Here is a 13,800-nt window from a genome sequence, read left to right as displayed (position 1 = left end):
GGGGATGTGGAAGTGGTGGTCGCAGGTTATGGCTGTGATGATGAGGCCGTTGGCCAGCAGGGCAGCCAAGCAGATAGATGGTCAGGACGAGGGAGAAGAGCAAGCGCTGCAGCTCCCGCGTGTTGGCAAACAGCAAGAGGAGGAACTCGTTGAGGGAGCTATTGTTGGACATTATTCTGTCTCTGGGCATGCTAGACTCTCCAAAGAAGAAAAGACATTGAGAAGTTAGAGAGACTTTCCAAGCAACACCCAACCCATACTGCAAACCTTGCCATTCTCCTAGAAGCCCCAAAGTTCTGCTGTAGAACAGTGGGAAAAGGACAGTGGGTGTGAGTAGCTCTGGCATTCTTATCAGGGGAAATCCACTCAACTTGTAGAAGGGGTTTTCAGTGTCTTCACTGTGGTTTCTAAAGAGTAAGATAGCAGGAACAGAGTTTCAAGGATCCCATTCCTACTAAACCACATTCCTAACTGCTTCATTTACACATTTACAGGCAAAACGACTCCACCACTTCCCTGGGCAGCCTCTTCCAATGCTTCACCATGCTTACGATATAGAAATTATTCCTAATATCTAATTGAAACTCCCCTGGAGCAATTTGAGGACATATCCTCTTGCTTTATATGTAGTTATACTAGAGAAGAGATCGCACTCCATGACTACTACAACCTCCTTTGAAGTAGTTGTAGAGAGCGATAAGGTCACCCCGAGGCTCCTCCACACTATATAACCACAGCTCCCTTAGCTGTTCCTCAGAAAGTCTGTGCCCCATCCCCTTCACCAGCTTCATTGCCCTTCTTTGGACACGCTCCATCTTCTCCATGTCTTTCTTGCAGTGAGGAGCCCCCAAATTGAACAGTGTTCCAGGTGTGGCCTCTTCAGTGCCAGATGCAGGGGAACAATCACTTCTCTGGTCCTGCTGCCTATACTGTTTCTCACACGAGCCAGGAGGTCATTGACTTCCTGGCCCCCTGGGCACACTGCTGGCTCACGTTCATCCGGCTCTTGACCAACACCCCCAAATCCCTTTCTGGGACGCAGCTCTCCAGTCACTCCACCTCACGCCTGAAGTGCTGAATGGGGTTGCTGTGACGGCAGAGCAGGACTCAGCACTTGACCGTATGGAACCTCCTGCAGGTGATCTCAGCCCATCACTCCACACTGTCTGGATCCCTCTGTGGTGTCTTCCTACCCTCAAGCAGATCAACTCTTCCTCCCAGCTTGATGTTGTCTGTGGATTTGTTTATGGCGCACTCAATTCGCTCATCCAAATAATCACTAAAGATTTTAAAAGGAGCAGCCCCAGCACAGAGCCCTGGAAAGCACTGCTCATATCCTGTCACCAGCTCCATTGAACTCCATTCACCACCATTCTCTGGATCTGGCCATCCAGCTAGTTTTTCACCCAGTAAAGTGTACAGATCTCTAGGCCCTGAGCTGCCAGCTTCTCCAGAAGATAGCAATGGGAGATGGTACCAAAATCTTTCCTGTAGTCTAAGCAGAGCACGTCCATAGCCTTTCCCTCCTTCACTAGGCGGTACCCTTGATCATAGAAGGAGATCAGGTTGGTCAGGGAGGAGCTGTCTTTTATGAACCCATGTTGGCTCGGCCTGATCCTCCAGTTGTCACTTACATGCGGCATGATTGTCTACAAGATCATCTACTGCAGAACTTCCCTCGATAATGAGCACAGTCAGACAGGCCAATGGTTTCCTGGATCCTCCATCCAATCCTTTTTGTAGATAGACATCACATTGGCAAGTCTCCAGTCAAAGGGGACCTCCCCTGTAGAGCAGGACCACTCACAGACAATGCAAAGAGGCTTAGTAAGCACTACTGCCAATTTCCTCAGAACCCTCAGGTGAATCTCATTTGGCCCCATGGACTTGGGAAGGTCCAAGTGATGCAGCAGATCACTGTCTGTTTCCTCTTGGATTATGGGGAGTTTCTTAAGCTCTCTATAGTCGTCTTCCAGCTTGGGGGCCAAGTACCTTAAGAAGAACTGATGTGGGTGTTAAAGATTGAGGGAAAGAAGGTATTAAGTACCTCAGCCTTAGCCTCATCCTTGGTGTCAATATTCCCCGCCACAGCCAAGAAAGGATGAAGATTCTCTTTGGCTATCTTATTCTCGTCAATGTTTCTGTTGAAATAGTTATTGATGTCTTTTTTTCAACATCGGTCAGATTGAGTTCCAGAAGAGTTTTTGCCTTTCTAATTTCCTTCCTTCCTACCCTAGCAATGTCTTTGAACTCTTCCCAAGTTGTCTGCCCCTTCTTCCAAGGGGAAAAAAATCTTTTTCTTTATTCCTTTTTTTTTCTTTTTTCCCCCAGAGTGTCAGTGATAGCTCCCTTTTTGTCCAGCCTGCCCTTCTTCCCCTCTTGTCCATCTTTCAGCACATCGGGATGCCCTGGTCATCATGTTCCTGATCATCACCCTCATCAGAGGCTCCTTTTGAACTCACGGGACTTGGGCCACCTTCCTTTTCGGCCCCGTTCAGCATGTGTCAGAGCCGACTCTGGTAATGGCCTCGGTGCTGCCCACTCAAAGGGGAGGACAGGGGGCTGCCTCTGTCTGCACCTTCCTATTTCATGGCTTTTGCCACAAGTTTGCTGTTCCAGACAATGTCCCTGGACATAAGACTCTGCTGCTCAGTCCTTCCCATGGGGATCACGGCCCCATGACAGGAGACAGGCCTGCAGAGAGTGGGGATTCCTTGGGGACCTCAGCAACAGGCAGTAGAGCAGGGGCACATTGCAGGTGCTTTGGATTAACAAGAAGGCAAGAATATTTGTCCTTGCTGGAGGCAGATGCCATCTGAGGGCAAACGCACGCTGGAGATGTGGGGGACACTGGTCCCTTTCACAAATTGTCACACACAGTCTGTTTTTCACCTGCTTTGGATTTTTTCCCTACAGATTCACCTTCCAACCTTAAGCATTCTATGATTCTATGATTCTATGACAGGACAAGGGACAATGAATGCAAGCTGAAACACAGGAAATTCCATCTCCAGGTGAGGAGGAACTTCTTCACTGTGAGGGTGACAGAGCTCTGCAACAGGCTGCCCAAGGAGGTTTTGGAGTCTACTTTTCTGGAGGTCTTCAAAACCCGCCTGGATGCCACCTTGTGCCACATGCTCTAGGTGTGCCTGCTTGAGCGGGAAGGTTGGACTAGATGATCTCCAGAGGTCCCTTCCAACCTTGAAGATTCTGTGATTCCCGTACTCTTGATGTTCTTTCTGAGCTTTCCTTATTTTCCCATCGTTTCACACTCTTTCCAGTTTGTAACTTTTCCCACACTTTTGAACATATTCCCACGCTATCACTCTTTTGCTGTGCTTTTCCCTATTTTCAAAGCTTTCCATACTTCCACAACACTTTCACACTTCTTTCCACCACTTCAAAATTTTGTCCATGCTTACATTTGGGCTCTACTATTTTCAAACATTTCTGCTTATTTAGAATTCTTTAATACTTTTCACTATGCTTTTAATAATTTTTCCAAACTTGCCCTTCCTTCCCTTCCTTTTTGCTCCTGTGCTCACCACTTGTTCCATAACAAGTATAAGGAAGCAGCTCGAAAGTGTGGCCAAAAGAGCAAAAGGGGGTGAATCAAAACCTGGGGCGTTGCAAGGTGAAATGGGGGCAGGTTTGCTAAGAGCTGAATCCCGTTGCATTCCACTCCATCCTCAGCGGTTAGAGGGGCTGGAGGTGGTACACTCATCTCTTCACAGTGATGCCAAATGCTGAGGTAGTTGTAGGTTGAACCCTGGCCACACAACATTCACCAACACTCTGTCAACTCTGGAGGTGGCCACATTCACAACAATTAATGCAGTTCATGAAGAGTAGGATTTATTTGATTGCAAATACTACCCCACGGGGTTCTTGGCTACCTCTAATGACCAATGCGCAATACTGACTCACCCAGGAAGACGGGAGAGGCCTCTCAACCTCGAGGACACTCCTGAGGCGGCGTCTGGACCCAGAAAGAGATTTCTCCACTGCAGAGGCGCTGATTTCAAAGACGGCCTAGTTGGGACTTGCAAAACCATGCATTAATTCTACACCTTAGTCAAATCAGTGGGCCTGATTAAATCAGTTAATTCTACACCTTTGTCAAATCAGTGCCCTCTCATGGGCACCTGACACTGGCACCAAGGGCAGCTGCTGACTCCTCATGGAGCTGCTCTCCTCGGAGTGGGGACCCTGGAGTTTTTGCCCCTAACAAGGCCACGGTCACCATGGGGATGGCTCCCTCACAATGGCCTTGTGGGCACAATGCCACTGCCATCACAAAGCCCTGGCTGTCACCATGGGGATGGACCCCCATCATGATGCCTTAGTGGTGACCATGTGACTCCATCACAATGTCCTGGCCATCTCCATGGGGACACCCATCACCACCTCTGTGTCTCCAAGCTCTGGTTCTGGTTTTACAGCCTGCTTGGGAGCTTCTGTCTGGGGAGCAGGATGAATTTTCCTCCCCTCAGCTCTGCACTCCCCAGGCCTTGCAGAGGCTGTGCTTCTTCAGGTCTTCCGAGCAGTGATGTACACAAGGCCACCGCTCTTGCTCTGCCCATTCATCCTCACCCCTACACTTCCCACTGGCTCTCTGTCCTTCTCAAGGCAGAGCTCCCTGCACCCCGCTGCTCTCTTGAGTTTCCTTTGTCCACATCACCTGCTCCCTTGTCTGTCATCACAGGCTATCACTTCATCACTCTTGCTGCAGGTTTCTTCTCCCCTAAGTCAATGTCAATTTAATTTTCTCCTCACCAACTGGCTAGGTTGTGGATGAACACATTTCTTTAGCAGATACAGCAGGTGATCCAACAGGAAACCTTGACCCCTTGGAGTGTTAGCCGGGCCAGTGCTCCAGGACATCCTGCATGAAGTTCTGGTCACCCCACCAGATGACATGAACAGACAATGGGCTAATGAGGACCCCTGGGTGGCTGCATCAGACGCTCTCAAGGCCCACGACCACCTTTGGGAGCATCAGGTTCTTCCTGCCCCAGTGTCAGGCACAGGCGGAGAGCGGGCACTGCTCTGCTCTGTGTGGGTAGAGGTGCCCATGGCCAGGAATCCCTGCCCCCTCACTGGGGCAGCTCCTGCCCGGCTGTCCCGGCCCAGGGCTCCTTCTCGCCATCCTGGTGTTCTCCGTTCGGCTCCCATCCCTGCTGCCCGCCTCTCCCTCCAGCCCCACCGCTCACCTCCCTTGTGCTCCAGCGCTCCAGGGGTCCCGTCCATGGACGAGGAGCCGGTGTTGGCCGCCTGCTCCTTTTCCGTCCCAAGCCCTCGCTCTGGGGACATTTCTGCATGGCCTGCGCCTTTCCGGCCTGTCCTCTGCACGCACAGACGCGTCCCCACAGCCTGTGTCACAGCCCAGCCCTCTGACCAGCTGCTCCCACTGAGGGGACCTCACAGGTCCTTGGATGGGGCTGCTCCTGCTGCAGCCAATTGCGCACGGGGACACTAGTGACCTCACAATGTGCCTGGAACCTGCAGCTAGCTCTGGCCAATCAGCAGCAGGGACAGAGGTGACGTCACAAGAAACCTCAGCAACCCAGAGCCTGCTGATGCCATCAGGTCTATAGATAAGGATGTGACATCAGAGTCACCATAAGAGCCAAATCCCTGCTGCTGGCCAATCAGGGACAGGCACAGCAGTGATGTCACCACCAACATCCAGGTCACGTGTCTGCTGCTGGCCAATCAGGGACTGGCACAGCGGTGACGTCACCACCAACCTCCAGGTCGTGTGTCTGCTGCCCTACCAGGTCCTGAGGCAGAACTGCCAACACAACCCACATCCCAACCACGAACCTGTGTCTGCCTTGTCCCCACCAGACCTTGAGGGGACATCACAGCAACCTGTGGGAGCCAAGAGCCCCCTCGGCCCATCCACAGCCACAAGTGTCTTCAGAGTCACCAGTTTTGGGGCTCTCGGTTACTCAGGCAGACATTCCCTTGGGATACGATCGACAGCCATGGCCCTGCTGCTGTGTGTGACGTTACCATACAGAAGGGACCCTGTCCTTGGTCCCAGGAGCATGGGCCAGGTGGTTCTCCAGGCTGTGCTTGGAGAGCACTGTCCTGCAGTGCTTTCCCAGGAGAGGGTCCAGGCGGCAGCAGTGTCCTGGCCCCAGACATCCGCAGGACGGGGTGGATGCAGCTCCAGGGCAGGAGCATCGGCGTTTTCATGGGCTCCCAGTGCAGCCCTGACAGTGGTGGACACAAGTGGGCAGAGCCAGGCACACATGAGTGGCAAGGCCGGGGGTAGGAAAGGTGGCAGGGCTGGGAAAGGGCCCCCCTTCCTCCTTGTGGGGAAGAGAGTCCCCGGGTGATGCTGGACTCGCTCAGGCTGAGGGGAGGGAGCCCAGGCAGGGGGAAGAGGGACAGCAGCCGCACAAGGAAAGGGAGGCCGCTCACTCCATGTACTCACAGCCCTCGTGGCCATGAGCTCCTTAACTGCAGCCGCCTGCAGCCCCTCTGTGCAGCCCCTCTGCCCAGGACAGCGCTCGCTGCCCACTCCAAGCACGTGCTGCCCCTGGCGCTCCCCTGTGCTCCATGGAGGCTCCATGGCCCTCCCAGAAGCATGGACGGCTCTCACGGGCCCATAACCTGTGGGACAGTCCCCAGCAGACACCTCCTGACCACTCACCATCTGCACGGCACTGAACACCCACAGGTGACAGCTGAATCCAGACCTCATTCCCTAACACTTCCCTCTGGGAGCTGATGCCCTTGCGCCCATGCAAAACCAGGCGCAACCAGAGGGCCCTTGTGGGTGCAATTGCCTGAGGCCATTCTTGGCTCTGGCTTGGCAAGGGGAGCCCAGCCTTGAGGCCCAGGGCTGAGAAAATCCCATTTCATTACAGAATGCTACTTGGGAGGGCAGCTCTCATCCAGTGAGGGACAGAAGGACAGAAGGACTCTGGGTCGGGCTGATGCCTCTGGAGAAAGGATGCATTCAAGGATTTGTGCACAATGATGGGTATCAAAGATAAGAACAATCAAAACAAATCATTGCCTTACAAGCAATATCCTTGGTGAAGAGCCATGGGCAGCTTATTGCTGCTGAATCAATACCATTGGAATCAGTTTCTTCAGTGCACCCCTCATCTCCTTGTTTCTCATGCTGTAGATGAGGGGGTTCAGTGAGTACAGAACAGTGACCACCAGATCCAGAGCTGAGGAGGAGATGGAAGGAGGCTTCAGGTCTGCAAAAAATCCCATGCTGACAAACAGGGAGACCACGGAGATGTGTGGGAGGCACGTGGAAAAGACTTTGTGGCAGCCCTGCTCACAGGAGATCCTCAGCACAACTCTGAAGATCTGCACGTAGGACAGCACAATGAAAACAAAACACCCTAAGACTAGACAAATACTAAGCACAAGAGCCCCAAATTCCATGTGGAAGGAGTGTGAGCAGGAGAGCTTGAGGATCTGGGGGATCTCACAGAAGAACTGCTCCACCTCAATATCTTCGCAGAATGGAATGGAAAATGTGCTCCCTGTGTGCAGGAGAGCATTGAGAAACAAAATGGCCCAGGCAGCTGCTGCAATTTTGACACAAACTCTGCTGCACAGGAGTGTCCCATAATGCAGGGGTCTGCAGATGGCAACAGAGCGGTCATAGGCCATGACTGTGAGGAGAGAAAACTCCGCTGACGTAAAGAAAACAAAGAAAAAGATCTGGGCAGCACATCCCAAGTAGGAAATGATTCTAGTGTTCCAAAGGGAATTGGCCATAGCTTTGGGGATAGTGGTGGAGATGGAGTCCACGTCAAGGAGGGCAAGGTTGAGGAGGAAGAAGTACATGGGGGTGTGGAGGTGGTGGTCGCAGGCTACAGCTGTGATGATGAGGCCGTTGGCCAGCAGGGCAGCCAGGTAGATGGCCAAGAAGAGGGAGAAGTGCAAAAGCTGCAGCTCCCATGTATCTGCAAATTTCAGGAGGAGAAACTCATTGAAGGAGCTGCTGTTGGACATTTTTCTCTTATCATTCTTTCTGGACTGTTATAAGAAGAAAAGATATTGACATGTTATGAGAGTTATTTCAAGTAAAAAAGCCAATAAATATTCCAGTTCTAATACAAATAGCACACTGCATCTCTTTACTGAGAGGATCTTGGTGCAGCTCTTTGCTTGACCTCCAGTTTTATGTGACTGAGTGTGATGTGAGGATCAGGAAGATCTTCCTGTGGGCTCCAGGGATGTCTGTCCTGCTGCAGTAGTGGGAAGGGGACAACAGGGGTTGTGAGCCCTGAGATTCGCAAGCTGCCAGGTGAAATTCCCTTGGCATCTAGAAGTGATTCTCAGCATCTACACCACCTCTTCTAAAGAAGGGGTATCAAGAGCACGCTTTGGGGATTTGGGAAATTTATTTTCTTTGAGTTACCCCTATTGGCCCTGAGGAGTGCTCTTCAAAGGCAGAAAGGTTCAGCATTTCCACCAGGAATCCTATGTGAACTGGATTCATAGTCACCTTGTGCAGAATGAGGACAGATCACCTCCCTGTTTGCCTTGCTTGCAGCTATTCTGTTCCCACACATCATGGACCTGCATATGATCACACTACATGTTTCCCTGAAAAGAATCCCAGCCCTGCAAAGATCAAAAAAATCCCAAATCAAACCCAAACATCTCCAACTTCTCTCTCTTTCTCAGGACACCCGAGGGAGTTCTCCATGTTCCATTTTCAAAGACACACAGGACTCTCTTCAGCTGCCCATGAACACTTTCCAAACTGTTCTTTCCATCCTCTCAGCATCTGTACACATTCTTCACGGGTCTATTGGACATCTCAAAAAAGTCTGGAGGCAACAATAACCCCTGTAAAGACACCTGAAAGTCTAGCAGACCAGAACAGAGAAATAACCAGATGATGTTACACAGAAGATTGGCTCTGCTTAAGGAAGTCAGCTCCATTCCTAAACATTTCCTGGAGCTGCATAGGTTAGAGGGAGACTGGGGCCATCTCCCTCCCATGGATGTTCCTCTCTTGCACATCGTGCACGGCAGGTGTCTGAACTCCTGCTGAAAACCCACCAACCCCAGGGAGAGAACAGGAGCAGCATGGACAGGAGGGGCAGCAAGGAGCAACGCCGTGACCCTGCTGCTAAGGGATGGAGGGAGACAGAGGCAGAGGGGCACTCAGGAAGACCTTCACCTCACCCAGCGGGACATGTCACCTTTCTGCTGGTGACACTGCATGCAAGGCACTCGAGTCCCCATGTCGGGAGGCAGGAAAAGGGTCCGTAGCAGGAGGGATGTCATTGTCCTCCGCCGGACATCTGGCTGCAGAGGACAGGGCTCCTGGCCTGGATCCCATGGCTGTCAGGGCAGAGAGGTTGCTGGGTGGCAGAGGAGACTTGGAGGGCTTGCTCAGGGGAAGGTGTCTGCCTTGGAGACACTGAGCAGGACTTCCCCAAATCCATCCTCCCATCAGGATGGGCACTTCCATCTCCTTCCCTCTCCATGTCTGCTGCCCACAGCAGTCCCTGCTGGGACCTTTCTCTCTCCCAACATTTCTCCCCACTCTTTGCTTCTAGATCACATAACACCTTTCATGTACTCAGTTCTGCAAAAACCTCTGGGGACAGAGCACTGTTGTGAGGYATCTCCATGCAGGCAGTGTGCAAGGAGCAAGGAAAATAAATTCCACAAAGCGGATGCTGATGCTGATGCTGTCTGCAGGCTGGGGTGGGTTGAAGGAGTTCTGCACTTGACACTGCTGCAGTGATACATGGAAGAAAGCAGCAGTGGCCTCTGTCCTGGGAGGCTGCAGCACAAAATCCCTGTGCTGAAACATCACGTCCTGCTGCTATGCCCTGAATATTCCAGGAGAGCGAAATCCTATCAGTCATGGGATGGGTTGAGTTCATCAAATCCCTCCAGGAACATCACTTGCATTGTCCTCTAGCCAGAGACTCACCATGCAAGGGTTTGTGAAGATTCCTCTCACAGTGTGCTCTGCTCTGCGCTCCCACCCTTCACTGCTGTTCCCCTCTCTCTGCCTCCTCTCCTGTGCTGTGCGCAGCAGCAGGCAGTGCCCGCAGCCCTGCTGCTCTGGGCACAGCAGCTGCTCCTGCACACGGTGGCTCTGGGCAGGGCTGCCAGGCTGCCACGAGCTGCCTGCGTCCCACGAGCCTGGCCCCGCTCAGCAGTAGAGGCCCAGATCAACTCACCAATTTCTCCATCCCTTGGGATCCCTTCTCCTGGGCAAAAGTTTACTTAAATAAATTAAAATAAATTCCTAATGACAACTGGTGCAACTTGAGGCTACTTCCACTTGTTCAATCAGTAAGAATTGGTGCAAGCTCTTGAAGCCATGAGGTGCCTCTCTCTCTTTCCAAGTCCTTTCTAAGTTAAGTTGGACACGTTTTGTGCTTTGAAATTCTCTCTGTGATAATAATACTTGTGCAGATCTGTCTGACTGCTTTTCAGGCATAAATCCAATTTCTCCAACCCCCAGGCCTTCCATAAATGTGTCTCTCAGTGTTTCAGAGCTGTTCTACCTCTCATAAAAGGTCATTTCCCCAGTGCAGATCTTAGAGCTTCGGAGCTGCAAGAAGCTGGAAGAAGCACTGCTTCTTCCAAAGTTGGAGTCAAGAATTTGCTCAATGACTCTCGGCCAGAAAGGCACTTGTTGCTTATCTGAGGGTCACCATGAGCTCAAGGCAATGAGCTCCTGGCGTGATATGTTAAGGAACGAGAGCTGGGTTCAGCTCTCCCTTGTGGCYGCTCAGTGTCCTGATAGTGGTGAATGGTTGTGCACTATCTGCCTGGTCATGCATTCCTGCCACAAGTGGGGCTGGTRGYAGRTGCCTCAGCRGGACCTTGCAGGCACAGGGAAGGGAGGTGCAGAAGCAGTTCCTGACACCTCAAACACCAAATCTGGTGTGGATCTAGGGATACACCTGCACGTAGTGTGAGCCATTTGAAAYGCCTTGTGATGACTCAGAGCATCATGCACAATCAGCACCTGGCCATGATCTCCCGGTTTGTCTGCACTGCATTTTTTGCCCACCTGAAGGCCCCCTTCYGTCTCCTGCCCAGCTCTGGATCTGGAGTTGGTCTGTACTYGGTGATGCCTCCAGCACTGAGTCCCCTCATCTACAGCATGAAAAATAATGAGCTGAAGGATGGCCTGAGGAAAGGGATTTCATGGACATTTTTCAGCACTAGTAAAATCGTCATTTCTCTCCACACATACTCCTTCTGTATCCCAACTGGATTGAGCACTGTTTCTTCATGGTATTTTTTTGTGGATTTTATTAGCAATATTAATAATTACAATGTTATTTCACAAGTAGTTGGATGAATGGTGCTTTTATAAGATTGTTCTCTTTCATCTGATCCATTAAACTGTGTTGAAAGCTGAATCAGGACTGGTTCCTTCTCTTGCTCCTGTGTAATAAAATATATTCTGAAAAGGACACTGTGTGAAGGCTACACTTCTTCCAAACTTGTGTCAATAATATGCTTAAGAAGGGGCCCTATACAAGGGCCTGCTGAGCAGCTTTCTCCAGGGGTTCCGGATAAAAGAACTTGTCATTTGTAATGATTTCTTTAGAGATCACAGGGTCCTGTGATTTGGCAATCACTTATCAGTGTCCAGGAATAGTGTAGTGGTTGAGTGGTCCTGCATTTAGATGGCCAGAGCTGGGCTGTGTGTTAAAACACAGAGTCAGATTCGCATCTTTCTGCAGGGGCAGCTGGAGATGCTAGGAGAGCAGTGAGTGGAGCCTCCCAAGGAGAAAGGTCCTTCAAGATGGAAGCACATAAAGGTAAAGCTCAAAACTCAGATATTTGGGGGCAAGGCAGAGCTCTGCAATATCAGGAGCAGCAGGGAGGACACAGCGGGCACAGGGGAGGGAGGCTGCAGAGTCACACTCTCACAAAAAGCAGGGGCAGGACCTAGAGATGCCCCTGGACACAACTGGTGCCCTCAGAAATGTCTGTAGTTCCTCCGAGCACCGGGCACATCCACGAACTCCTGGGGGAATTTGAGGCCACAAAGCCCATTCGGTTGAGTCTGCTTCTCACCCTGAGCAGAACAGCAACAATGGAGACATCTCCTGCTCCCTGTGTGACCACCTGCCCACTTGCTCTGCAAAGCAGTATCATGAGCTCAGGGTCTTATGGGCAGAACTGGGGAGGGAACTGTGGGAACAGACCAGAGAATGAGAGGAGGGCTTGTTGAGATGATTGGGAAGTGGAACTGGGCGTGAAGGGGTCTTGGAGAGAAAACTGCTGACCTTGAATCCAAGACAATATTCAGAGTGTGGGTCCAGTACAGTGAGTGGCAGCAGAGCTGGGCCAGGGCGGGAATGGGCAGGACAGGACCATGACACTGCAGGAGCTCTCAGGCTGCAGGGGCCTTTATCTCCCTCCTGTGCACACCACAGACCCAGAGGACATGGGATTCATTTTGGCTACATCAAGGTGAGCGCAGAACAGGTATCTGCATGCATGCCCCTTGTTTAAGCCGTTGTGTCTCATCACTCGAGATAGAGGGGAGGAGTCAGCTGCTTGGATAATAACACGTTGTTATGCCTGAGGTTCCTGGTGGGATCCAAGGCACATGCAAGGGACTGCAAGTTCTCTTGGAACAAGGCCCAGAGATGCCCATCCTTCCCAAGCATCAGCTGGTGGCCACGGGGGTAAGGAGGATGTCTTGGCCACCAGAAATGGAACCACACATGTGCATGGAGAGCCTCTGAGACCATGTTGGTCAGACATATCTATGGAGCCTACAGGTCCATGTAGCTGAACAGACGGAGGATGCCACCATGAGGAGGGACAGCTCTCTCTTCTGGTCCAACCACAGGGTAGACTAGAGCAGCAATCCCAGCAAAGTGACATGTACACTGCCCTGCATGGTAGGCATTTAAGTTAAATGTGCTGTTTCATTGCAGTGGCATAATATGGCATAATTAAGGTTTTTTGTACTGTGACATGTTCCTCGTGTGCCCTGCACATGCACATTTTGCTGGCAATACAGCACAGGAGCTCCAGGAAAGCCATGAGCTCACAGAATGCCTCAAGGACAAACACCCTGGGGCCCCTCATGTGCACCTATGGAGCTTGGGTCCCTGGCACCCCGTGGCTCTCCCCTTTCTCCTGCCTGGTGGTCTGCTGGGTCAGCAAAGCTGCTCCTGGTGCTGGAAACATGCAGAGCGGGTGAAGTTGCTTACAGAGCTTCCTCGCAACCTGCTGGTCTCTCTGTCGACCCTGCAGTCTTTGCCCCCAACAAGGCCATGGTCACTAAGGTCACTATGGAGATCGCTTCCTCACAATGGCCTTGTGGGCACAATGCCACTGCCACCACAAAGTCCTGGCGTTCACCATGGGCATGGACCCCCATCATGATGCCCTGATGGTGATCAGGTAGACCCTATCACATTGTCCTGGCCAGCCATCTCCGTGAGGACACTCCTCCCCACATCCTTTCCCTCCAAGCTCTGGTCCCAGTTTATGAGCCAGCTTGGGAGCTGCTGTCTGGGGAGCAGGATGAATTTTCCTCCCTCCAGCTCTGCACTCTCCAGGCCTCACACACGCTGCGCTTTTTCAGGCTTTCCTGGACGTCCCCTGCTGTATTTGCCAACCAGATGGACATGTTCTGCACTCCCCTGCACTTAGGCAAGAGGACTCCCATGTGCTGTGGGTCTGTGGTGTGCACAGGAAGGAGGCGAATGCCCCTGCAGCCTGAGCTCCGAAGCTCCCAAGCTCCAGAAGTTGACTAGAAAACACAAAGACTGAAACATCAAGATGTAAAATGCAAACTCCACACAA

General features: G+C 51.7%; 1 protein-coding gene across 1 annotated transcript; it reads right to left on the bottom strand.

Moving 5' to 3' along the window:
- Nucleotides 1-7,071: 7,071 nt before the first annotated feature.
- Nucleotides 7,072-11,118, bottom strand: LOC112956192 (olfactory receptor 14J1-like). The gene is made up of 2 exons (XM_026049696.1): nucleotides 11,033-11,118; nucleotides 7,072-7,615 (listed from the first exon to the last, which is right to left on the bottom strand). The coding sequence occupies exons 1-2, from the start codon at nucleotides 11,116-11,118 to the stop codon at nucleotides 7,072-7,074; spliced, it is 630 nt and encodes a 209-aa protein (XP_025905481.1).
- Nucleotides 11,119-13,800: the final 2,682 nt, after the last annotated feature.

This window comes from Nothoprocta perdicaria, unplaced genomic scaffold, assembly GCF_003342845.1.
Source record: "Nothoprocta perdicaria isolate Ctin4 unplaced genomic scaffold, notPer1 scaffold_601, whole genome shotgun sequence".
Taxonomy (NCBI): domain Eukaryota; kingdom Metazoa; phylum Chordata; class Aves; order Tinamiformes; family Tinamidae; genus Nothoprocta; species Nothoprocta perdicaria.
The sequence above is the reverse complement of the archived record's forward strand: the minus strand, read 5'-3'. Positions and strand labels throughout refer to the sequence as shown.